This window comes from Peromyscus eremicus, chromosome 6, assembly GCF_949786415.1.
Source record: "Peromyscus eremicus chromosome 6, PerEre_H2_v1, whole genome shotgun sequence".
Lineage (NCBI taxonomy): Eukaryota > Metazoa > Chordata > Mammalia > Rodentia > Cricetidae > Peromyscus > Peromyscus eremicus.
This window is the reverse complement of record NC_081421.1, coordinates 58,746,822-58,771,506: the sequence shown is the minus strand read 5'-3', so window position 1 is coordinate 58,771,506 and position 24,685 is coordinate 58,746,822. Positions and strand designations below refer to the sequence as shown.

General features: G+C 41.7%; 1 protein-coding gene across 4 annotated transcripts in view; it reads left to right on the top strand.

Moving 5' to 3' along the window:
* Arfip1 (ADP ribosylation factor interacting protein 1) overlaps positions 1–19,911 on the top strand; it is an 85,999-nt gene extending 66,088 nt beyond the window's left edge. For all 4 annotated transcript variants that reach the window (XM_059265547.1, XM_059265546.1, XM_059265548.1 and 1 more), the window contains one exon: positions 18,100–19,911. In XM_059265547.1, coding sequence (XP_059121530.1) covers positions 18,100–18,255 — 156 coding nt within the window. In that variant the 3' untranslated portion in view covers positions 18,256–19,911. The remainder of the gene's footprint in view (positions 1–18,099) is intronic.
* The last annotated feature ends 4,774 nt before the right edge of the window (positions 19,912–24,685 follow it).

The window sequence follows — 24,685 nt, the reverse complement described above, 5'->3', positions numbered from 1 at the left end:
GTAGAAAAAGAAACCTAAGTAGATTGTCAGACAGATTGCCCAACATGATTGCACAGCCTTTTAAGGCATTCATTAGCTAAGGCCCATAAGATTATGTTCATTTCCATCTCAGACATATGAATCACTTGCATTGTTCAGTATTTTGGTAGATACTATTATATCAGTATTTGCATATTTGTTGACATTACTACTGTGTGGTATAGTACTTAAAAAGAGGCATGCTCTACAGGAATATGTATATTGACACCTTCACAGCCAGCCAGCTCATCTCTAAATTTTAAATGCCAGTCAGATAGATCTTACTAATGCCTTTATTTTGTAAGCACCAAAAAAATTTTCATGATGGGAGTGACAGAAAGGTAGTTATAATTTAGGCTCTCAGTCAGCACCTTGTTAAGGAAGAATGTGGGTGTGGCCGTGGTGCATGCCTTAATCCCAGCACTGGGGTAGCAGAGCAGAAGGACCTGTGGGTTCGAGGTCAGCATGGTCTGCAGAGCAAGGCCAGCCAAAGCTGTGTAGAGACCATGTCTCAAAGATAAATTAAGTAATTTTAAAAATAAAGTAGATATTTAACCGTCTTGTAAGGAAGCTTTTATGGCCAAGTGGAATACTGAATAACTTGAGCCCAGCTGTCACAAGGGGCATTTCTCTGGCAGCATGATGGGGATTGGGAACCAGGTAGGATAAAGGTGCAGGTGGACCTTCGTTTAAACCAGTGTTTAACTTGAAGCAAGGATGGAATATTGAAGGGGAGATGATAAGAAGTTGACCATTGTGTGTTCAGAGTTTAGAACGGAGTCGGGGCTTCCGTGGCAAAGGTTTAGGCATTAGTGGAGAATAATGTCATTCTTTTTTACTGTAAAATATAATAGAAAATTATCCCTCTTCTCATGGGTTTTGTGTTCTGAGATTATGTCTTAGTCTTTGGAGGCCGCTAGAACAATCAATCACCATAGATACATAGTTTATAAACAGAAATGTATTTCTGTGGTCTCTAGAGACTTGAAGGTCTGAGGTGAAGGCATCCACAGACTTGATGTCTGGTGAGGTCCTGCCTCTGGCTCATGGATGACTCTTTCTTGTTACATCCTTACCCAGCAGGAAGAGGAAGGAGTCTCAGGCCTCTTTGAGGAGGGCATTAATTCATTCATGTGGACTTGGGACCAAACACCACCAGAGGCACCTCTGTCCTGCCATCTCCTTGGGGTGAGGATTTCAAAGTGAATGTAGGGACAGAGCATTCAGGCCACAGCAGAACAGCGTGGTTATCATCAGCTAGATTTCAGAGTGAACGGCAGTCAGTGAGTCTAAAATAAAGGTTCTATAGAAATGGCTCTTTTATCCTTTTACTTAATGGTTCAAAATTATGAGGTACTATCAAACTGTTGATGTAATCATTATCTATAGGACTTAGGTCCGTGAGAGAACTTCTCAGGGCTGTATGGTTGGACAGCTCTCACCCTTTTTATTTGGAATAATGAGAAAACAAAGGGAGGCCTAGGCACTGTCTTTCCTGCAGTTTGCCTCCTCAACAGCTTTCACTTCGGTTCTGTTCTTCTGTTAAACTGCTTCTGGGTTAATTGATCTTTTATACACAGATGTAAATCATCTATTTAGGAGTTGAATTTTAACAAAACATACTACAGGTTTTTATTTCTTCAGTGTGTTTTTAGAGAACAGTATCACTGAATGTGCTGCTTTATAATTTGATGTTATAAGGACTTGTTTTGTAGTTCTCTGTGGGGTTGGGGGTTGGAAGATATTGACAGTATGCTCTTAGTCTAGCCTGGCTGTGCTTTGGCCAAACAGAACAGATAGGTATATGAGCAGCAGCAGAGTAACACTAAGCCCGTAGCTGGGGAGCTTTGCCCCTTAGGGACCACCACTCAGATAAAGCTGGTCTTCAATTATTTAAAAAAAAAAAAAATTCTTTGAAAAAGAATTTCAGTCTGGGGCCCTGGATCTAATCCCCAGCACAGAGGAGAGGAAAAGATTTGCCTGGACACACCTGCAGTCCCAGTGTTTGAGGGGCCTCGAGATGCAAGAGGATTGGCCATCGAGGTCAGTCTGTACCACATACTCAGTCCGAGGTTTGTCTGAGCTACAACGTGAGACCATATCTCAGACAAACAATGAATTCAGGGCTGAAGTGAGTCAAGATAGCAAGTGTAGTTGTCAGAGATAAAAGAAGCATGCACTTTGGGTTTTATCAGGTGTGGGAATTTAAGAAGTGAGACTACTTGGGTGTGGGATTATCAGGAAAGAGAGAGGCACATCTTAAGTGTCCTAACAGTTTTGTTGTCTTTTGAAGTTACACTGCTCGAAGAATATAATCTACACCTAGGTTAAAAGATCAAACAGAGTTAAAAATTGAGTAAAAATACAAGCTGGTTTGCTTATCTTAAAGAATTGTCTACTTGTAAATGAAATTGTGAGGTGAGTCTGTGAGGTACATTGTTCAGATTTAAGGGCAAGAAAGAAGTGCTGATGTGTTCAGCTCAAAGGTCACAGGCACTGTGGCCCTAAGTAAGCACAGTCCATTTGTTGCCTTTAGCTCTTGTTCAGGATCTCCTGGACTCAGTTATGCTGAAGTTTGTTCACTCTTGGCCCATGGGAAACCAAGCTAGATCCTGGCTTCTCTTCCTGTGCTCCGTTGATTTCCCATCTCATCCCTTATTACAAGTGTGTACTGCTGCACACTTCTGTATGTATTAAGGAATACAGAGTGATAAAAGGCATATCTGAACTCATTATTCGCCTTTAGTAAGAAGCTGTGTTCCGCTTTCATGTGTGTTTTCTGCCTTCTCACCCCATGACGCAGATCGTACACAGTCGTATTGGTCTCTGTGGTGCCTTTCGTCTGCTAACCACACCGGGTTCACTAGACTCTTGCAGTGTCTTACCTCTCATCAGCATCTCTCCTCTTGGATCGTTAATTAACAGAGTTTGAGATATTTGTGACCTCAAGCAGCTTCTTTACCCATCATTTACCCTTTCTTTTTTTTTTTTTTTTGATTTTTTCGAGACAGGGTTTCTCAGTGTAGCTTTGCGCCTTTCCTGGAACTCACTTGGTAGCCCAGGCTGGCCTCGAACTCACAAAGATCCACCTGGCTCTGCCTCCTGAGTGCTGGGATTAAAGGCATGCGCCACCACCGCCCAGCTCATTTACCCTTTCAAGGCTCAAAACCAAACATTAGGCCACTTTAGTAAAACAGAAAGAAAGCCAACATTTCTGGTGCTCTGTAAAGTCTGTGAAAATAGATACTGTGCCCTCCTTTAAGCCCTCATGATATTCAGAGATGGTGCAGGCATTCACCAACACAGTGTGTGCGTTCTTCCCTGGATTGGAAGTCCACTGCAGGAACTGGTGAGCCATGGAGGGAGGTGAGTCACCAGGAGAGAAGAGTGTGTCCTGACTGACTTACTACTGTCTTGGAACACTCCGGCTGTGTCTGTCTCCCAAGCCTACTGTTGCTGGGGAAAGAAGCAGATTAGCTCTAGCAACTCTCTAAGTTTGTTTTAAACAACTCTGCGCTGGAACCACTGAGAATGCGAGCTACATGGTGTAAGGTAATGTGAGGCTGGGAGTGGGGCTAGTGGTAGAGAGCTTGTCTAGTGTGCTTGAAGCCCTGGAGGCTGAACCCAGCACTAGGAAGAAGACGGGAAAGAGTAATTACACTTACATGACAGGTGTTTTAAGGCTATGACTATGTTGAGGGTGGGGTTAAATGTGCAAAATAATCCAATAAAACAGTTTGGGGTATAAACCAAAAAGTAAGGGTTTATTTATTTTTAAGAAAAGTAAAATTACTCTTTAAGACAATGTTAATTAGCTATAACCTGTAGACAAATTTCTAAACAGTCTTATTAAATTAAAAAAAAAATGGAGCCAAATATAGGGGTGAAAGCCTTAGAGATCAGGAAAATAAGAACAGCCACCAGTCAACCTTAACTCACCTACCCTGTAGCTTCCAAGTGTGAGCTACTTCCTGTCTAACCTGCGCCTTTATATGCCTTGCTGTTCTGCCCTCTCATTGGCTCTTAGCCCAGTTACCTCACTTCCTTGTCACTTGTCTGTCTGTACAGACCTCCAGGTCTCTGGTTGGTTTTGGGATTAAAGGCTTCTGTCACCACACTTGGCTGTTCCCTAGTGTGTCCTTGAACTCACAGAAACCCTGCCTGCCAAGTGATCCGATTAAAGGCATGTGCTACCACAGCCTGACTTTTGTGTTAATGGCTTGCTATTTTCCTGATCTCCAGGCAAACTTTATTAACATACAAATAAAATATCACCACAGTAACCATCAAATGCAGGTTTGTTTCATTGGTTTGTATTTTAATGACTTCAAAGATGGTGAGGAGTCAGCGAAATATAGACTGGACTTTAGATCTATCTTGGAGTAATATAGTTTTGAAATGTATATTTTTATTCTTAAAAATCAGTTATTCTGAATCTGTGGGTGATAATAACAGTTGTTTATATTCAGTATTTTGCATAAAACAGTATCATTTTTGGGTGTGATTTCTCTGTTCCTATTCATGTTAGGCAGGTACTCTACCACTGAACTCTCTCCCTAGTCCTAGAATTTTTCCTTTCTTTTCCCTTCCTTCCTTCCTTCCTTCCTTCCTTCCTTCCTTCCTTCCTTCCTTCCGTGTGTGTGTGTGTGTGTGTGTGTGTGTGTGTGTGTGTGTGTATGTGTGTGTTTCAAGACTGGGTTTCTCTGCATAGCCCCAGCTGTCCTGGAACTAGCTCCTTAGACAAGGTTGGCCTCTAACTCAGAGATCCATCTGCCTTTGCCTCCCAAGTGCTGGGAAGAATTTCCTTTCTAGTACTAAAATATTCTTTCATTTCTAATACATTATCACCTTATTTCATTGTGTATTACGAATTTATTTTTTTAGAGAAAAATTCAGAGGGCCAATTAAAATGGTTGGATGGAAGAAAGAATGCATGGAAACTAGAAAATGTCTGACGGAGTAGAAAATGCACACAGTGTGAGGCAGCAGTTGTGTGACTATGTGGCTGTGACTTGACACATCCGGGCAGCAGCAGGAAGTGCAGCACTTGTGAAACTTAGGATTTGGAAAAGTTAGGGGACCACGTATCCCTTGCTTAATACGTACCTGTGAGGGGAATGCTGAACTCTGGTTTAGTTAGTTGTATTTTTTTCTTTACAGTGCTAGGATCCAAAGCCAGATTCTTGCTGCTAAGCCACAGTCCCTGCTTCCAGCCTAGACTTCTGAATTTAAAATGATGATTACATAAGCCAGAGTTTAAGGAACACATTTACCGTCACCTAGTATGTACTAGTAACAGATGAAGCCTCAAATTCATGTAGTTGACAGTAGCTCTGACCTTTTGATTCTCATGCCTTCACGAGTGTCAGATATTAGGCATGCGCCACTAACCTGAATTTGTGTGGTACTGGAGAGTGCATCCAGGACTTTGTGCATGTTGGGCAAGCGCTCTACAAGTATGTTCTTGGAATGTTTTTCCTATTGTCAAAAAAAGAGAAAGAAGAACTTCAGCTTTGTAGTGTTTTAAAGTATCCATGTCAGTTATTCGCTGTATAATTTTTTTCTACAACTGGACTATGAGTACTTGGTATATTTACACATAGGTCAAGTGAGATTAAGAAATGGAGATGATGGCGGGGTGGCGGTGGCGCACGCCTTTAATCCCAGCACTAGGGAAGCAGAGCCAGGTGGATCTCTGTGAGTTTGAAGCCAGCCTGTTCTACAGAGTGAGATCCAGGACAGGCACCAAAACTACACGGAGAAACCCTGTCTCGAAAAACCATTAAAAAAAAAAAAAAAAGGAGATGAAGAATCTTTTTGTTCTAAATAAAAGTAAATAAGTTAAGATTCCTGAGTACAGTAGACAAACTAGTGTGTGATGCTGAGCACAAAATGAACTATCAAGTGTCAAAAAATGATCTACCTACATTTAGATCCTGCGAACATTCCCTTATCCATACATCTTTACCTTCTGAGCACATGTTATCATGTAATTTGTAATTTTGTGTTGCTGTTATTCTTCGCTGTTCATTGAACAAACAGCAAATATATGCTGCTCAAGTATGTAGTGTTCCAGATACTGATGTCACCAGTAAATGAAAAATAAATATAAATCCTCTCCTCAGAGCTTATAGTCTAGTGTTAGAAAACAACTTAGTCTATAAATGTGTATATAAATATATATACATATATTTGTATATATGTGTATCTATACCTGTGTGTATACACACACATTACAGTCTAGCTCCCTCATAAAACAGAATATGCAGTGTTTGTCCTAGTCTGCCTTGTTTTACTTAACCTAATGATTTCTGGTTTTTTATCCATTGTCTTACAAATATTATGATCCCATTTTTTTTGTGTACAGATGAATAAAATTCCGTCATATATAGGTACCACATTTTCTTTCTTTTTTGTTGTTGTTTTTTCTTTTTTCTTTTTCATTTGTATTTATTTTTTTTTCTATTATCAGCTTGATACAGTACAAATTCTTATCCTAATAGTGAAATGTTTCATTGAGGCTTGCCCAGTAATTGAGTCAAACCAAAACTTATAAGCCACAGTCATCCTAGGGTCGCCCTGCTATTATAGCCTCCCTGGTTCTGTGGGTTGCAGTCTGATTGTTCTTTGCTTTATATCTAGTATCCACTCATGAGTGAGTACATACCATGTTTGTCCTCCTGGGTTTGGGTTACCTCACTCAGGATGATATTTTCTTTATCTGTTCATCTGTTGATGGGCACTAGGTACTTCTCTTTCTTAGCTGTCGTGAATAGTGAAGCAGTGAATGTGAATATGCAGACAGATATCTCTGTGGTAAGGTTTAGTGACTTAAAATACTTGTAGCTTTCTTAAAATACTTGTAGCTTTCTTGGGGGCCTCCCGAGCCTTCTGAACTCTCTCTAGGAAGGAATTTTTCATTCTGGAAGGGTGTAGCTGTACAGCACTCATCCACACCTTTCTGGGTTCTTACATTCCTGTGTCCCTTCTTCCACAGTGTTTCCTAAGCTGTATGATTATTTTCTCCTTCTTTGAATTTCCATAATAACTACAGCCCTGCATAGAGAAACCTGCTGACAAAAGCTGACAGCAGCAGTAATTTATAGGCCTAAACATAAGTGTTTACAAGAGGTGATGGAATCCACATGACATGAAACCGGGACTGTCGGTGGAAGGAGGAAGGGGACCAGCCTGTTGCAGCATTATTTGTGACTTGAAAAGATAAGAATCACCAAGCTGGGCGTGGTGGTGCACATTTTTAATCCCAGCACTCCGGAGGCAGAGGGTTGGATCTCTGTGAGTCCGAGGCCAGCCTGGTCTACAAAGTGAGTTCCAGGACAGCCAGGAGTATTACACAGAGGAACACTGTCTCGAAAAAACAAAACAAAAAAAGACGAAGGAACGAAGGAAAGAAAGAGAAGAAAAGAAAGAAAGAAAGAAAGAAAGAAAGAAAGAAAGAAAGAAAGAAAGAAAGAAAGAAAGATAGATCACCAGTAAAGGACTAGCTCATTCAAATATAGAGTATTTTACAACTATAAGAAACAAAGAAGGATTCTGTTGATGGAAAGACCCCAGAACATACTTGAGCTAAGTATAAATACCGTTGTACTTGGTACCTTCAGGGTCTTCCTGTTGTAGCTCAGGCTGGCCTCAAGTTCATGATCTTTATGCTTCTGGATTGTAGGTGTATACCATTGAACCAGGCTGGTACCGTAACTTAATGTAAGAAACAAAGGAAGAATACATAATCATGTTTTATTTGTTTGCATAAAGGAAAAGTAGAAATATTAATAAAATCAATTACTTAGAAGGGAAACTATAGATGGAAACAGGGTGAAAATGATACATATGAAATTGGGAGTGGGGGTGGGGAGATTGAGACAGACTTTCTCTGTGTAGCCCTGGCTGTCCTGGAGCTAACCCTATAGATCAAGCTGGCTTCGAATTCAGAAATCCACCTGCCTCTGCCTCCCAAGTGCTGGGATTAAAGGTGTGCACCACCATGCCCAGCCATATTAAAATTTTTAATCCATATAAATGCTCTACCTAAGCCGGGTATAGCTATAATCTCAGTCACTCAAGAGGCTGAAGCAGAAGGATCCTGAGTTCTAGACCAGCATGGGCAATGTGGTGAGATGATGAGATTCCACCTAAAGAACCATAGAAACAAAGTATCAGTCCTGCTATTCAAAAGTAGGTACTAGACTGGTGAGATGTTTCAGCAGGTCAGGATGCTGGCACCCAAACCTAATGACAGAAGTTTAGTCCTGGAGACCGACCACATGGTGGAAGGAGAATTAACCCCTGTAGGTTGTCCTTGGACCAGCACATGTGTGCCGTGCAGCTGTGTGCACACATAGATGTTTCAAATAAAGTGAGTTTACTTCTAAGAGAAAGGAGAATATACACAGCTAGAAAATCTTTTAAATAACATGCTCCATTTCTCAAAAATAAGTCTATTTTGAAAAAATAGAGTTCTTTTTTCCAAATATAGCCTGAGCCTGTGATTCCCTGCTTTGCTTTAAAACCTGCTGATCAGTTCTTTGCTAAGAATAGAAAGTAAGCTGATGTGAGCACATGAGTTACCTCAATTGTTCTTAAAGGACAAAGTAGGAATCGTGTGATGAAGGAAACTTTGCACATACGGTAGTGTTTCCTGTTAGTGGTTAAATGCCTTCCACATTACTGCTTCTTCTTCTAAACCCAAGTGGGGGGGGCGGGGTGGCATTGCCTCCTCTCTTCAGAAATGAGACAAAATTGACTGTAAACCATTAACAAAATGAACCGTGAGCCGTGTGTTGATTTTGAAATGAGACTTAGCCAAGTCTCACCTACCCGGAACCACTTAGAGCAGTTGGTAGAAGATGAGTAGGAGTGGCAGCAAGTTGTGGCCGTGACAGGCACACCAGGCTGGCCAGTTCAGTTGGTCAGCTGTGCTCAGATTTCCAGTAGAGTGATGTTTTCCAAGGACATCGCTTTTTGTTTGCTTGGTTTGGGAGCTGAGGCTTTGGGGTTTGGTTTTTTGAGACAGTGTCTCATGTAGCCCATGTGGCTACATGAACTTGAACTCATAGTATATATAGCGGAGGGTGACCTTGAATTTCTGACCCTCCAGCCTCCACCTCTGAAATGCTAGGAATGCATTGACATGTATGTCTTCTAATCCTTCTTGGTTAGAAGTGGGGTAGAGGTTGGAATTTCAGATTTCTGGTGGATATGTTAGAGAAGAAGAAATAGTTCCAGCTTTCCACTTTAAAAAGGATTCACTTACGAGAGTGCATGCTTCTTAACCATGGTGCTGCACTGTACCTGTTGTATAAGTGGCTGGTCTCTGTGGGCTCCTCAGCTCCCCTTTTCACTGACACAGCTAGCCTTGAGCATCTCCCGAGTTGGCTCGCCAGGTTTTGTGGTTTGTGTTGTATTTAAGTGGTCAGTGTGAGAGTTGAATGGGTCAGCAGTGAGCCACAGTGTCAGTGCAGTGGTGGGCTGGTGCACAGGACTGATACTGCGCCATTGACCAAGTCTTCCTAGTTACTGTCTCTTGGGTTGCTTATCTCTAGTGAGGATTTCAGAGTGACATTTCATGACAGTAGCAGTGTTTGAGTTTAACTTTGCTCCTTGGAAGCTTTCTGGGTTCTTGCTGTGACTTGGCACTTTCATACTGACATTGTACTCCTGTCGTGACTCATCTGTGCTTTGTTGTGCATGACCAAAAAGTCACTTGATAATGAGGGTGATTTTTAAAACATTCTTAAATTTAAAAGGCATTCTGGTTTTCTGTCCAAATAAACTTAAAATCCTGGGCCTGGAGAGTTGGCTTAGCAGTTAAGAGTACTGGCTGTTCTTCCAGAGGTCTTGAGTTCAGTTCCCAGCAACTCAACCATCTATAATGGGATCTGATGCCCTCTTCTGTGGGCACACATGCAGACAGAGCACTAATACCAAAAAAAAAAAAAAAAAAAAAAAGAAAAAAAAGAAAGAATGAATCCCAATTTTCGCTTTTTTTTATAGAATGTAAATGAACCCTGGGCCCTATACATACTAGGCAAGCACTCTATCAATGAGTTTTGCCCCCAGCACTTCTTCCTTAATAAGCTGAGAATACTACTGCTTGCAGTTTTTAAAGAATATAAATTTCATTAAAACATTCAATAAATGAGATCAGAATTTTGTAATTTCTCTAAGACTTCAGGTTCATAATTTTTCTTAATAGTTTTCCATGATGTTATAATATATTCTATTCAGGAAAACTCTTTTGTGACTACAATGGTGAATGTGAATGGGCCATTGTTTCACTTAGCTCTATATTGCCGAGTGTCCAAACGCCAGGAAGCACAGGCTTTCTCCTCTGGAAGACTTTTCTGTGTGTTCGTCACCCCATGTTGTCAGTAGCTCAGTGAGCTCTGTTGTCTGATAGAGAACTTGAGTGAGTTAACTTCCCTTAACACCTGCCGACACCCCTCAGCACACACTGTTTTTCCTTCTGGATTCAGGAACACCTGAAGGGACAGGACTAAGTCTGAACATGAGGTCAGGAATAGAGTAAGGATGAGTGGGATTCTCTTCACTGTGTTTCCTGATCATTTCTGGGAAATGTCTGCGGCAGTCTCTCTCTGGACCTCTGAGTACTCCAGTGCTCTCAAGCCTGTGATTGTCAAATTCCTCTAGTAGGCTGCTGCTAACTCTCCCAACTCCTCTTGAAAATTAACTTTAAAAGCTCCAAAGCTCATGTGAATGACTTATGCAACTTCATTTCCTGTAACAACTTGAACGTTTCCCTCCTCCCCGCCTGCCCCCTGCCCGTGTGTCACAGGCCCTTCTTTGGTTAAAGGCTTTGTGTTGTGTTGTCACGGCTATTGGTCTCCTTTGCCCTCAGAGAGACACTCCGTGAGTGAGTCTGTGAAGTGCTAAGCTTTCAGTCAGTGGACGCTGGGCTGTGAGTACTCCGTAAACAAAGGACACTAGTTAACAAGGACTTTATATATTTCTGTATATGTAATCTGCAATTTTCCTGTTTCAAAGAGTGTCTGCTACTCTGGAGGCAGTGGAACCTGGGAGGACGGAGCCGATAAATGAAGCGGACTAAAGTCTTATGCAACAGCCAACTTTATTCAGAGCATCTGATGATTTATACTCTGAGGATTAAGAGGAGTCCCATGAGTAAAGTGTCCAATCACAAGGGCAAGCTGCACTTGGTGGCTAAGCTGTATGTGGCAAAACCATGTTTTTCCATGGAGGCATATAAACAAATAACAGTAGCCAGTTTTAATGATTAATCTAAAATAAACTCATTCCTAGCCACTATGCCTGGAAGGGGCACGAAAGCACACTCCAAGAACACTTCTGTGTTTTTGAAGAAACTGAGGTCACAAGACTCCTGTCTGTTTCCTAGAGTTTTCTCACAGGCATTCAGAAGTCTCCTCACACACTCTGTCCTTGGTCTGTGTTAGGACAAGAGCGGTCTAGTGGCTGGCCTGAAGTCTCAGAGCTGAACTAGAATTCAAACCTCCTAACTGGCTCCAGAGCCCTGCTTTAGTGGAGTACAGCGGTTCAGGGCTGTTCCGGGTACAGCTCCTGAAGAATAGTGGGAGAGGATGGGAAGATAGCCGTGGGAGGCAGAACCCGTGTGATCACATCCAAACCGAGAGCGGTCAGGAGGGAGGGAAGGGCACTCACGTGCAAGTCAGAGTGTAGAAGGCTGCAGACGTTTTTGCCCGAGGAGAGAAAACCTCCTCATTCAGGGTTTTGTTTGTTGTTTGAGATGTGTTCTGACTGTGCAGCATAGGCTGGCTTCACAAATATGAGCTCTTCAGTTGCTCTGTCACAACCGGAGAAGCTGGGGCTTCAGATGCCCAGCCAGCACTCAAAAGTGTGTGTGTGTGTGTGTGTGTGTGTGTGTGTGTGTGTGTGTGTGTACATACGTGTGTGGATGTGTGGTGTGTGTGGTATGTGTGTGTGGATGTGTAATGTGTAATGTGTGTGGGGTGTGTGCATGCGTGCACCTGTGCTGGAGATCAAACTGTATTCAGAATGTGCCTTCACAGATTGGAAGTCTGGCCTTCTCGGGCTTTCCATTAGTGCCTTCAGTTACTTTCTTTCCAGGGTGCTCATTGGCAGTGCTTCACTGGCCTTCCACCACCATTTCCTAAGACTTTCAGCTTTAACCTTGTACTCATTGGTCGTCACAGGCTGGATCTAAACCCGATGAATCAAAAAACTGAGATGATCTCTTCTGCCACCACTTGATCATACTGTCTCCTTGCTCTCACCCCTTCCCAGTGCCATGCCCATGTCTTGATAGTATTTCTCCTTCTCTGCCCAGAGTTGCTTTGGCCTGACCGGCATGTGAACTAATGATGTTGTGTTTCTGGAACCTAGTGGAGGGCCAAGTGGGGGCTTGCTTCATCTGCCTGTTCTTCTGGTGTCTTCCTGGAAAGATCAGTGACACAGGAAAACACAGATATCAATTCTGAAATAGTGGGGTGTGGAGAAAGGCGTTAATATTGGTGTCTTAGTAGTTGGGTACCTCTTACAGAATGGCCTACTGCACCCATTCTGCATATGCTTACGCTAGTCTGTTGCCCCAGGAGCTGTGTATATTTAATGTAACTCCTGTTTCCTAGACTCACTGGGAGAGCCAGTAATGACTCTGAAGTGCCTCACAATGTGACTGTTTATTAAGACTAATAGCTTACTTTGACTGTGTGAAACCTATTGTTGAACTGATTCTCTGAATAGGAAGGGGGCGTGTGTAAGACTGGAGGCATACTCAGAGGCTGAGCAGCTGCCTAGTGTGCCTGAGGCCTGTGGTCTCACAGCTTTGCTGACTACAGGGCAGCACTCACCTGCAGGACTTCAGTAACCTCATGGTGTTCATCTTCCCAGGATGCGTTGTAAATGGGAGGCGGTGTTATCCACTTGGCATCACCTCTGAGCATGCTCTTTAAGAGCCTGGTTGGTCTCTGCCTTAGGAGTTGCTGTTGGGTTTGTTTTGGCCTTTAACAATTAGAGCATTGTGTTGTATGTTTAGGTCACTCGGCAGATGGTGCTGTAGTGGTTTTGTGTAGATCTGATCTGGTTTGTTCACTGGCAAATCTTCATCAAAGTTCTTTGTAATTAGCACACAGTGATTTCGTATATTCATTTTAAATTGCTTTCTTTCTGATGCTAAGTTTTAAAAGTTTGTCAGATTTGTCATCTCCTTTTTGCCTGTAATAGTTATTCTTGTTCTTAAGTCTCTGATTTTGTTGTTTTGTTTATTCTTTTAACCACTGTTTTTCTAAAGATATAAGTAGTGTCGAATTTTTTTTCTTCTTTATATGTACAGAAAGACTTACAAAAGCTTTAATGCTGGGACATGAGGTGTAATTTAGAGACAGAGTGGCTTGCTTCATGCACAGGCTGTGGGTTCCATCCCTAGCAATGCAAGCACACATACACACACACACACACACACACACACACGTACATACATGCACGGGTACATACACATGTACGTACAGGTTTCATATTGTATTACCTTATAATTTTAGGAAGTTGTGTGTGCCTCAACCCTTACGTGACCCTTGGCCCAATGTCACCACTCTTTCTGAGCATGCTCCGCCACCAGGCTCTGCTTCAAAGTTTTGCTCAAAAGTTTTCTAAAATGCTTCTTGTCTCGTGAGTGCTGGCAGGCTACACTAGGTGAAAGAGCATGCAACCATCCAGGAGTGTGACATTTCCAAGTTCCTCACACTCCAGTCTGTCTTCAGGAGGTCTAGCCTTAGGCATTTCTTGACTTTATGAGCTGAGATGTTTTCATTTTGTTTTTCTTTCTTTGAAAGATTCTTCAAGGGGCTGGAGACATGACCCAGTGGTAGAGTGCTTAGCTCAAAACCCGTAAGACCCTGGGTTCACTCCCCAGTGCTCACTCCCTCCCCAAGAAACAGGTTAAGTAAAGTAATACAAAATGTATTTAATAAATTTGCTTAACTAACGCAATATTATGTAAAATTACTACTTCCATGTAGTGTTAGAATATGTTGTATGGTTATAGTGCAGTCATTACAAGGCCAGTATCCCATGTGGGTACCGTCTCCTAGTATCTGCTTGGACCAGAGTATTTTGGATATTAGATTTTCTTGTATTTTGAGATACTTACGTACGTGTGTGTGTGTGTGTGTGTGTGTGTGTGTGTGTGTACGTAAATACATACATACATACATACATACATACATACATACATACATACATATATATGAGTTGTTATGCTGAAGGAACCCAGTTCTAAACATACATATATACCTTTATACACATAGCCTGAAGGTGATTTCATCTACCACTTTCAGTGGCCCTGCATCTGGATCATACATGAGGTCCAGCATGGGACTTTTCACTGGTGTCATAATCAGCACTTAAATGTGGATTTTGTAATGTTTGAGATTTTTGTTTTCAATTTGGGTTGTTCAGCCTGCAATAAAATTTTGTAAAAGTTAATTATTTTAAAATTGTTTGGCAACTGCTTTTCTAATACTACTTAATTACTATTTTTACTTGATTGTGGTTTTTCTTTATGTGCACGTGGGGAGTGGTGCCGCCCATGCATGCAAAGGCCAGAGGAAGACCTTGGGTATCCTGCTGTATGCTCTCTACCTTGTTCTTGTAACACAAGGTCTCTTCACTGAGTGAAGCAAGGCTGGGTGTAGCAAACCACCCAGGTCCTCCTGGTCCTCCTGTCTCACTGCCCGCAGGATTGGGTTATAGGTTACATGCAACCATGCCCAGCTTCTTTTCTTTCTTTTTTCGTATAGGTGCTGGGTTTTGAATGCATATCTTCATGCTTGCACAGCGAGCACTCTTCCCACTGAGCCACCTTCCCAGCCCAGTCTCTCTTTATCTAATAACCAGAGTCATCTGCAGTATGGCAGACACAGCTGTGCTGAGTCCATCATATGAACATACACCATATGAGTACATACCGTAATACAGAGCTAACGATAAGCAGAAAGGCAAACCATCCTATTTTAAATCATAAATGTGTTGAGCTTTGATTTGGATTTACTAATTTTTGAGTGGCTAAATGAGTTAATGTTCTTATTTAAATTTGTGTCTGATTTTTAAGACGTTACTACCAAAATTAAACGTATCTAAGTTACAATACTCGGTGTTGGCAGAAAAATTTGACCATTTTTGGCATACAAAAATGTTACAACTGTGGTGGAGGGAAAACTGGTTTGTGGTGTAAAAGTGAGGATGGAAGTCGATCCTTTGTTTACATTTGGGAGGCTTTTTGCCTTGTGTTGCTTTTCCATTGTGGCTTCAGAGCTTTGCGCTGTTGTCGCTGTCTTCAGCAGGGACAGCTGAGCGCCGTCGTTAGGTGGCGTGCACACATCCACCTCCTCAGTTCTGGGGACTGTTTTCATGGCTGTGGGTACTCAGTTGTCCTGTTGTGAGAACACAAGTAGAGTCCGGTCCCCAAGCCCAGCTCCCTGCGGCTGTGTGGGTTAAGCTCCGCTGTGGATGGAGGTGGTTTCAACCCAGCAGATGCCCCAGGCGGGGCCTCGTGAGCTGCCCTCTTCTCTCCAGCTGTCTGTGTGCGTGTACTCAGTTGTCACCGCTGGGGCAAGAAGCTGACTCGTGGGGCACTATGTCTTAGCTAGACATCTGCAGGTGTGGTTCCCGTGCCCTGGTGCCATTGGTACAGCTCTCTACAGGTTCAGTATGTGAATTAAGTTCCATGCTCTCCCTCCAGTCTCTTTGACTGAAAAGTATTAGGAGTTAAATTCCAAGACAAGGAATACTTGTGGCCTGAACAACAGTAAAGTGACCAGTTAGAACTTCTTTGTAGAAATTGGACTTTCACAATACATCAGTCCCGGATTTGCTGTGTAATTCAAGGACTGTCCAAAATAAAAATGGGAAACATAGGCCAAGTAGCACTTTTGGTAGCAGAGCAGGGTGGAGAGTTACTTTGAGCCGTTGGTGGGTCACTGGAGTGAAAGCCTTACGAAGAGGGAGACTACTTTGTAGAGTTCATATAAATGGAGTCAAGCGACCTGTGTGCTTCCCTTCTGGTTTCTCTCATAGATCACGGGGTTCTTGCAACTCAGCCATGTTGCGTGTAATCAGTTACTCAGTTCTTTCTGTTGAACATTACTCCTTTTTATGGGAATATTCCAGTTCATCTCATTACTATTGGTTGACATTTGAGTTGTTTTTACTGTGAAGCTATCACAAGAAACTCAACCCCTGACTCTAATTATAACCCAGCCTGACCCTGAGCATCCCTGTGTAAGTTTCCATGTGCACCTAGGTTTTCATTCCCTCAGCTAAAAGCCTAGGAGTGGATTAGTTGGATTACAGGTTAATCATGTGTTTAACTGTTAAGAAACTGACAAACTTTACCATTTCACAAACTCATGTGGGAGAAGTTTGGTCACTCTGCATCTTTACCAGTGGTGGGATCACAATGTAGGATTAATGTAGATTTTCCTGATAATTTAAGACGTAGGACATTTTTTCATGTGCTTAGCCTTTTTATGTATTCTTTGATAAAATATCTATTTAATCTTCTGCCTATTGAGTGTGGGAGTGTTAACATCTTACTGAATTCTTTATATATTCTGTAATCAAGCTCTTTACATGTTTACCTTTCATTTTCATAAAAGATGTGTGTGGTGTGTGTGTGTGTGTGTGTGTGTGTGTATGTATGTGTGTGTGATGCTGGGGATCAAATCCAGACAGCACACCTGCTAGAAAGCTATCAGCCATAGTGGTGGTAGATTTAACTGAGAGCAGATCAGATTAAATCGAGACAGATAATAGATGAGATGCAGCTGTCATATCACATTTGAAATTTTATGTTCTATTTCTGCACTTAGGGTCATATTTTAGGTACTTTTACATCATTAAGATTATTGAATTTCAGTTTGGGTGAATATTACACTGGATGTATAAATCAGAATGAATTTTATAAATAAAACCTCAGGGAAGGAAACAACGTAATTCATAAACCTTTATGACAACTAAGGTATTTCATCAAGAAAGATTCCTAGGTGTAGTGTTACTTGGTTGAAATGTGCTCCTGGGAGTCTGAGGGTGGCTCAGTAGTTAGGAGTACCTGCTGCTCTTCTTAGAAGAGTGGAGTTTGGTTCCCAGCACCCACAGTTGCCTGTAACTCCAGGGGATCTGTAGTCCTCTTCTGACCTCCCCAACCTTGGGGTATCCATATGCCACATGCACAGGCACACACACTCACCCATGCACACACACACAGGTAAAAAATAAATCTAAAAACAGTTTTGATGTGCTCTTGGTGTCACTACAACTAATAAGTAGTTGGGAGTATATGGAAAGTTAGATGATGTTGAAATAAATTGACTTTCTGGGCAATATTTGCTCTTCTTTGATTTCTTTAAAAAAAAAACAAAACATAGCATTTAAAATTATTCAGCCTACCCAGATTTATGTAAAACTTAGTCTTTTTTTTTTTTTTTTGAGACAGAGTTTCTCTGTGTAGCAGTCCTGACTGTCCTGAAACTTGCTTTGTAGAACAGGCTGGCCTCGAACTCACAGAGATTCGCCTGCCTCTGCCTCCTGAGTGCTGAGATTAGAGGTTTGTGGTACCACCACCCAAACTTAGTCTTAATGCTGCCTCTACCTGGAGTTGGTGTTATACTGTAGTATGGTAATTGTAGATAGTGTTCCCCTTCTGTATCTCACATAGTTTTAAATATACTTAGTCCCAGATAGAATATGATGGTGCTTTTAGTTAATATTCTCAATAATGCTGTTTGGAAATGATTGACGGGCCTGAATATTAGCTCCTTGGTAGAGCACTCCCCTAACCAAATGCAGGTCCTTGGATTCTATCCTCAGCAATGCAGAAACAAGACATCGTAAGCGGACCTGCCCCCTTTAGGTAATGAAAAAGTCACTAAGAGCTTGGTGACCTCAGCAGACATCGTGTACTTGATGTGGATATTGTCATTATTAGAATGGTTCTTTGGTGACACCTGAATGAGGGATGGAGGAAATCTCACCGTGTGCTCGGTCTGCTGCCCGTGGTATAATGCTTGGCCTGTCGCTCTGCCCTGTCCACAGGTTAAAGTGTTGCGCAATCAGCTGGTCCTGTTCCACAGTGCTGTGGCTGCCTACTTTGCTGGGAATCAGAAGCAGCTTGAACTGACACTTAAGCAGTTCCATGTCAAGTTGAAAACCCCTGGAGTAGACGCCCCGTCTTGGCTTGAAGAGCAGTAAACTCACCTGGAAAAGAACGAACAGTGTATTGTTAAACAACTAATAACCTAGTAAGAGTGAAGTAGTTTGGGGAAGTGGTGAGGTGACCGACGTTGGAGTGGCTCTTGCACAGATAGCTTTTATTTTTCCCTTTTCACACCCTAACAATTGAGCTGTTAAATTTGATGAGAAGGTGGCTGATTTTTATGGAAACATAATTTCTATAATTCTAAATACAATAATTTTCCTTTTTGAGGAATCCTTTTTGTATTTTGAGGGTTGATGGCTATTTCTATAATTTGAAATATTTAATATAGATTTGCACTGATAAGATAAAAATTCAAGGCTTTTGGTCCTAGAAATGAGGACCAGCTGTAATTTTCCAAGGGAGGTTTACATGATTTGTATCAATGTCAGATATTTTATATATGAATATATCCAACATCTTTAAGAAGTTCATGTTTGTGTATTATCTTAAAGAAAAAAAGCTATTTTGCAAAGTAAGTTGTATAGCGTCCTGCAGTGTCCACAGAGAGGCAATTCAAATGAATGATTGATTGGCTCATAGTTTGTGGTAGATATCTTTTAAAAAATAATCTGTACCACTGTAATTTTGTTTAAAGACCCAGAAGTCACAATGTCATAATTTCTATGACATGTTTAAACTTATGAATTTGACACTTGTGTTAGCAATTTTGATTTATAATGAAATCTGCTTAAGAGAGGCGGAGTTTTTTGTTTTGTTTGTTTTTTTCTACATGTGGACATAGGAATGGAAACACTTAGTGGTTTCTAGAGTAGAAATTTGTAGATTGGAAAGCTAGTTTGGGGGTAAATTCCATTTTGATAGAAGAGAATTTCCAGACCATGTTTGTAGACTTCCGTGTGTGACTGTACCAGTTAAGCCTTAAATCACAGATTTGTGCCTTCTCAAATGCAGTAATTCTTGTCCAACCGCTGTACAGAACCCATGAAGAAACCCTGTGGATCACGATTGATATGTCTGTTCTGTGGAAAGGAGCACAGTAAATGCTGGGATTCTATGTCCTCATCAAACCATACTTGAGGTGGATGGGGAAACCAACTTTGGAGTCTTTTGTTTGGTTTCTCTTGATTCCTTTTGAAGAATGGGACTGTGGGAGAAATTTTCCTACTTGGGTAATGAAAAGATTGTGTAGCGCGGAGGTCATAGGAAGGGAAAGGCCAGTATTTTATTTGTGCAGTACTGTTGGTCTTATGTATACAGTTGGCCTGTCCACTGTGGGGGTTTCCTCAGTGAGGTAATCTTGTTTAAATGTAAAGTTCCTTTGATTTTTGTCATACATATAAATGAGTATTTGGAGAGATATCACTTTACCTGTTCATTTCTATTGTGTTGAAATGAAGTACTTAAAATTACTGTTATACGTGAACTTTGTAGACTGTACAATGTGTTATATATGTCCAAATGCCTTTTAGCTGGCTTTTTATTAATATGCCTGTTTTGAGTGCTTAATACAATGTAATGTGATTGTAAGTCATGCACCTCTTTGAAATCATTCCCTCCTGTATATTTGTACTCTGAGAGAGCCTTATTTTATTCTTCAAGCAGAAAGCTACTTGTGATGGTTATTTACATTCCCCAGAGTGTGCCTCTGGTGTGAATTTTGTATTCTTATTAAAGTCTGTGCTACATTATCTTACTGCCCTGATCTCATACATTTTAAATAAGAAGTAACTGTTTGGAACTTCAGAGAATATACTTTTTTCCCTGATTTTTAAAAAAGAAATGGTGCTTCTATTACTTAATTTGTCATGTTCTGTGAGTCATTCTTTTTTCTCAATCTGAATCTCTCAGGAACTGAACATGCCCAATCTCACCACAGTTTAACAACAATTATAGCAAAAGAGCTAAATGTTATTAGACTCATGGATTAATGCTTTTTTTTTTCAGAAAAGCTAAAAGTAATGATGATTTCTGAATAGTGAGCATATATGCAAAAGAAGTAAGTGTAACCTTATGCTAGACAGTGGCATGTTCACTTTGTTGTAAAGGCTATCCCTGACTGCTGTAGAAAAAGAAAAGTTGAGCAAGTAGAAGGAAGTCACTCCCTTACCATCTGCAGGAAGTCACAGGGCAGACCTGCAGTTAGGTGTCTGAGTTGCCAGGTTGTTAGCATGAAGAACTCGGTGTGAATGTTTAGCCGGCTTGTTACCCTTAAGATCTATTGCTACAAGAGAAGACAGGCCCTCGGAATGCATACACACTTTAAAGATGGTTCTGTATTGCTGATTTGCTTTCAAGAGTGAATGTACCCATTTCCACCTCCAGGAGCATATGTGGGAACTGAGCATGTGTTTTAAGCCAGAATGTAGAAAGTGAAGTGATTCTTGAATCAGCAGGAGTCACATTGTGGGTGTTACGGTTGGAAAGGGAGCTGCTGTCTAGAAGATAGATAAACAAGATCCGAGAGTTTGGGGATGTGGTGCCTTGGGACAGTGGAGGGATGGCTTTTCTCACATTAAAATAGAAATTATCCAAGGAAAACATACACTGAAGGAACTGGCTAGCCAAACTCTGCTCCAGGCTAGCTAGCCAATTGGCTGATTCTTTTGTCTTCTTCCCGTCTCAGGCTGAGTGCTGCGAGTCCGCCGGCATCCCATGCTTTACCCGCTGTGCCGCCCCCTAGCCCTGTTCTTTTCAATAGAGTCTAGGAAGGACCCCAAACCTGCAGGAGCAATCTGGCGAAGACCTTGACTTCTTTAAGGTGTCCCCCACAATGAGCAAACCATATTGACATCATGTACACAGCTGTCTTTCCTTCCTTCCTTCCTTCCTCCCTCCCTCCCTCCCTCCCTCCCTCCTTCCTTCTTTCCCTTTCTTCCTTCCTAACATTTATTCATGAGCAAAAAATTCCATAAAATAAGAATTGAAAATTTCCTATTGAAAATCTGTAGATGAAATAATACTAGTGTCAGATTGAACACTTTATGTTTAACATTGTACATAATGAAAGAATGTATGTCGTTAGCGATGCTGTCCTGCATCAACACAGTTGGGTATTACAGTGCGATACTGCCGAGAACAAGAAATGAAGGCCAGACTGATAGCAAATGAAGAAGTAAACAGTATCTGTCTAGACACACCATTGTCTACAGAGGAGATTCCACAGAAAGCACCAGAACCCACCTGAGCTAGACAATGGGTTTTGCTGTTTTATAGGATACCATGTTTTCCATCTCATATATTACCCATAAAATTTGAAGTTTCAGAAGTATCTTTCATAATGCTAATAAAACCCACCAAAGTTATAGACTACTTCTAAAAAATCTGGACATGTATACTGAAAACTACTAAATTGGTGAGAGAAAATGAGTGAGGTCTAAGTCAGTAGAGATGATAGGTGGTTTTGAAAAGTCAGCAGTGCTGGAACATCCAGCTGTGTTTCTCTAACTTCTGCTCACCACCCTTTTCACCTGAGAAGCTGATGAGCCCAAGCCAAGGCAGGTAAAATAAGGATACAAATCAAACATTTACTGATAAATCATGACATCTAATTTAAAACAGTTCTTTGGTATTACATATGATTTTACAGTTTATTGAAGATGGGTACAAGTTGACATGGTAATGAGATGGCTCTGCTTGCTTATTTTTAACAGAAGAGAGCTGAACATCCAATACTATGGAATAGCATCTTCATTTTTCAGAACTGATCAGTATTTTGATTTTCTAATCAGTTGTTAATGCCAAGAATACAGCTTTGTATAGGCATGAGTATAAAATGGCTGAAATATGTTTATGGACATTTCAGAAATTGTGGGAAATTCTGTCCTAGTAATCCCAAAATTCATCTAATGCTTCTTTGTATGAAACTGCAAACAGCAGTTTTATTTTATTTTTACTTTCTGGTGTTTGGGGATAGGGGCTCATGAGGTCCTACCTGACCTTGAACTTGCTGTGTAGTCAAAGATACCTTTGAACTGAGCCTCCTGCTTCTCTAGTGCAGGGGTTGTGGGCATGCGCAGCATCAAACAGCATTTAAATTGCTTGTTTGTTTTAGATTTAGTTATTTAATGATGTGAGTGTTTTGCCTACGTGTGTATCCGTGCACTATGTGTGTGCCTGGTGGCCCCAGAGTCCAGGAAAGGGCATGACGTCCCCTGGAGCTAGAGTAAGGAATGGTTGTGAGCCGTATGTGGGTTCTGGGAACCAAACCCAAGTCCTCGGGATGAGTGGCAAGTGCTTTTTAACAGCTGAGCCGTCTGTCCAGCCCCCAAACAGCAATTTTTACAATCAAACATCCTAACACAGTGCACTCTAGGGCAGAGAGGATGGCTCAGCTGCGAAAGGTACTCGCTGCCGCACCTGATGACTTGGGTTCAACCTTGCAACTTAGATGGTGGGAGGAGACTCCTGCAAGTTGTTCTCTGACTTCCACACACAGGCCTGCCCATACACACACACACACACACACAGGCCTGCCCATACACACACACACACACACACACAGGCCTGCCCATACACACACACACACACACACACACACACACACACACACACACACACACACGGAGGGAGGGAGGGAGGGAGGGAGAGAGGGAGGCTGGAGAGATAGCTCAGCAGGTAAGAGTACTTGCTGCTCTTGCAGAAGACCTAAATTTGGTTCCTAGCACCCATGTCAGGCACTTGTAAGCTGCCTATAATGCTAATTTTAAGGGATCCAACCCCCTTTTTTTGGCCTTCGAATACACCCATGTAAATATACACTGATACACTCAAAAATAAATTATAAATAACTCTGATTGCTCTTTTTTTTTTTTTTTTTTTTGGTTTTTCGAGGCAGGGTTTCTCTGTGTAGCTTTGCGCCTTTCCTGGAACTCACTTGGTAGCCCAGGCTGGCCTCGAACTCACAGAAATTACACATTTTTATGTTTACCTAGGACTTTCTAGTTATAAATGAACTTTTTTTTTAATCAAAGAATCAGTTAATTTTGCATTAGTTCAAAACTTTTCCAAGGCCGTGCATTCTTAACTATTATTACAATGTTACAGGAGCTATTATTAAAATAGAAAATGCAAACAACTTTCACTAAATTCTGTGTTCTTGATAGGTTTCCTGCCCTACAGGTTTCCTCGAATAAATGGTTCTTCATGACAAACTGTCAAGTGGTCCTCCCAAATGTTCTAGAAACAAAGGCTGCTCTTCGGGCTTATGTATAATAAGGAAGAACTATTTGTTACTCTGTTGTTAGCTCTGATGTGGAAAGGGGAGGCTTGTCTGCACAGGGAAAGGAAATCAGACCCAGTCTAAGAACCCCAACACCATTGCAGTTAGTTCACTGATATGCTGTCAGAGCTGGGAATTTGGGCAACAGTTGTGAAACTGGCCACGAAAACTAAAAGCACCTGAAACTTCTGGTTGGTCCTAAACATGCTTTTCAGGAAACAGTCTTCTGTTAAAGACTTGAGCTTAAGTCTGTTCAAATGACCTTTGTGCAACTATGGTTCAGCTATGTATTGTTGAGTCTCAAGAAAGGTATAAGAGGACTAAGGTACCATGTAGGGGACTGTGGAGATGCTCAGTCAGAAAAGTGCTCTGTGCAAGCATGAGGTCCCAGGTTTGGATCCCCAGCTCCCAAGTAAAAGCTAGGCCTGGAGCCATGTGTCTGTAATACCAGTGCTGGGGGTGTTACAGACACATGGAGACAGGAAGGTCACTGGAGCTTGCTGGCCAGCCAGTCTAGGGGATTCAGTGAGCTCCAGGTTCAGTGAAAGAACCTTTCAAAGGCTTAGCTGGGTTGCTAGTGAGGAAATTTTCAGACATCCATCTCTGCCACACACACACACAGAGTTAAAAACCAACTTGTAACAGAGATGGAGTGGGAGAGCAATGAAAGAGATACCATGATAAAGGGAGACATCATGGGGATAGGGAGAAATGGGGTGCTAGGGAAGTTTCCAGGAATCCACAAGGATGACCCCAGCTTAGACTACTAGCAATAGTGGAGAGGGTGCCTATGAGCAAGTGCATCAAGATCATGATGGGGAAACCTACAGAGACAACGAAACCAAACTAGTGGGAACTCATAAAATTTAGATCAACAACTGTAGAGCCTGCATGGGACTGGACTAGGCCCTCTGCATAGCGAGACAGTTGTATAGCATGATCTGCTTAAGGGGCCCCCTGGCAGTAGGATCAGAATACATCCTTGATGCATGAGCAGGCCTTTTGGAGCCCACTTCTATGATGAGACATCTCGCACAGCCTTGAGGCAGGAGGAGGGCCTTGGACCTGCTTCTATTAAACGTACCTCCCCATGGGAGGCCTTACCTTCTTGTAGGAGGGGATGGGGGATGGGTTGGAAGGGGGAGGCTGAAGGCACAGGAGGAGGGGGATCTTTGGTATGTAAAATGAATAAAAAAAATTTTCTTAATAAAAAAAATAACTTGCTGGTTTTAAAGTTGACTTTC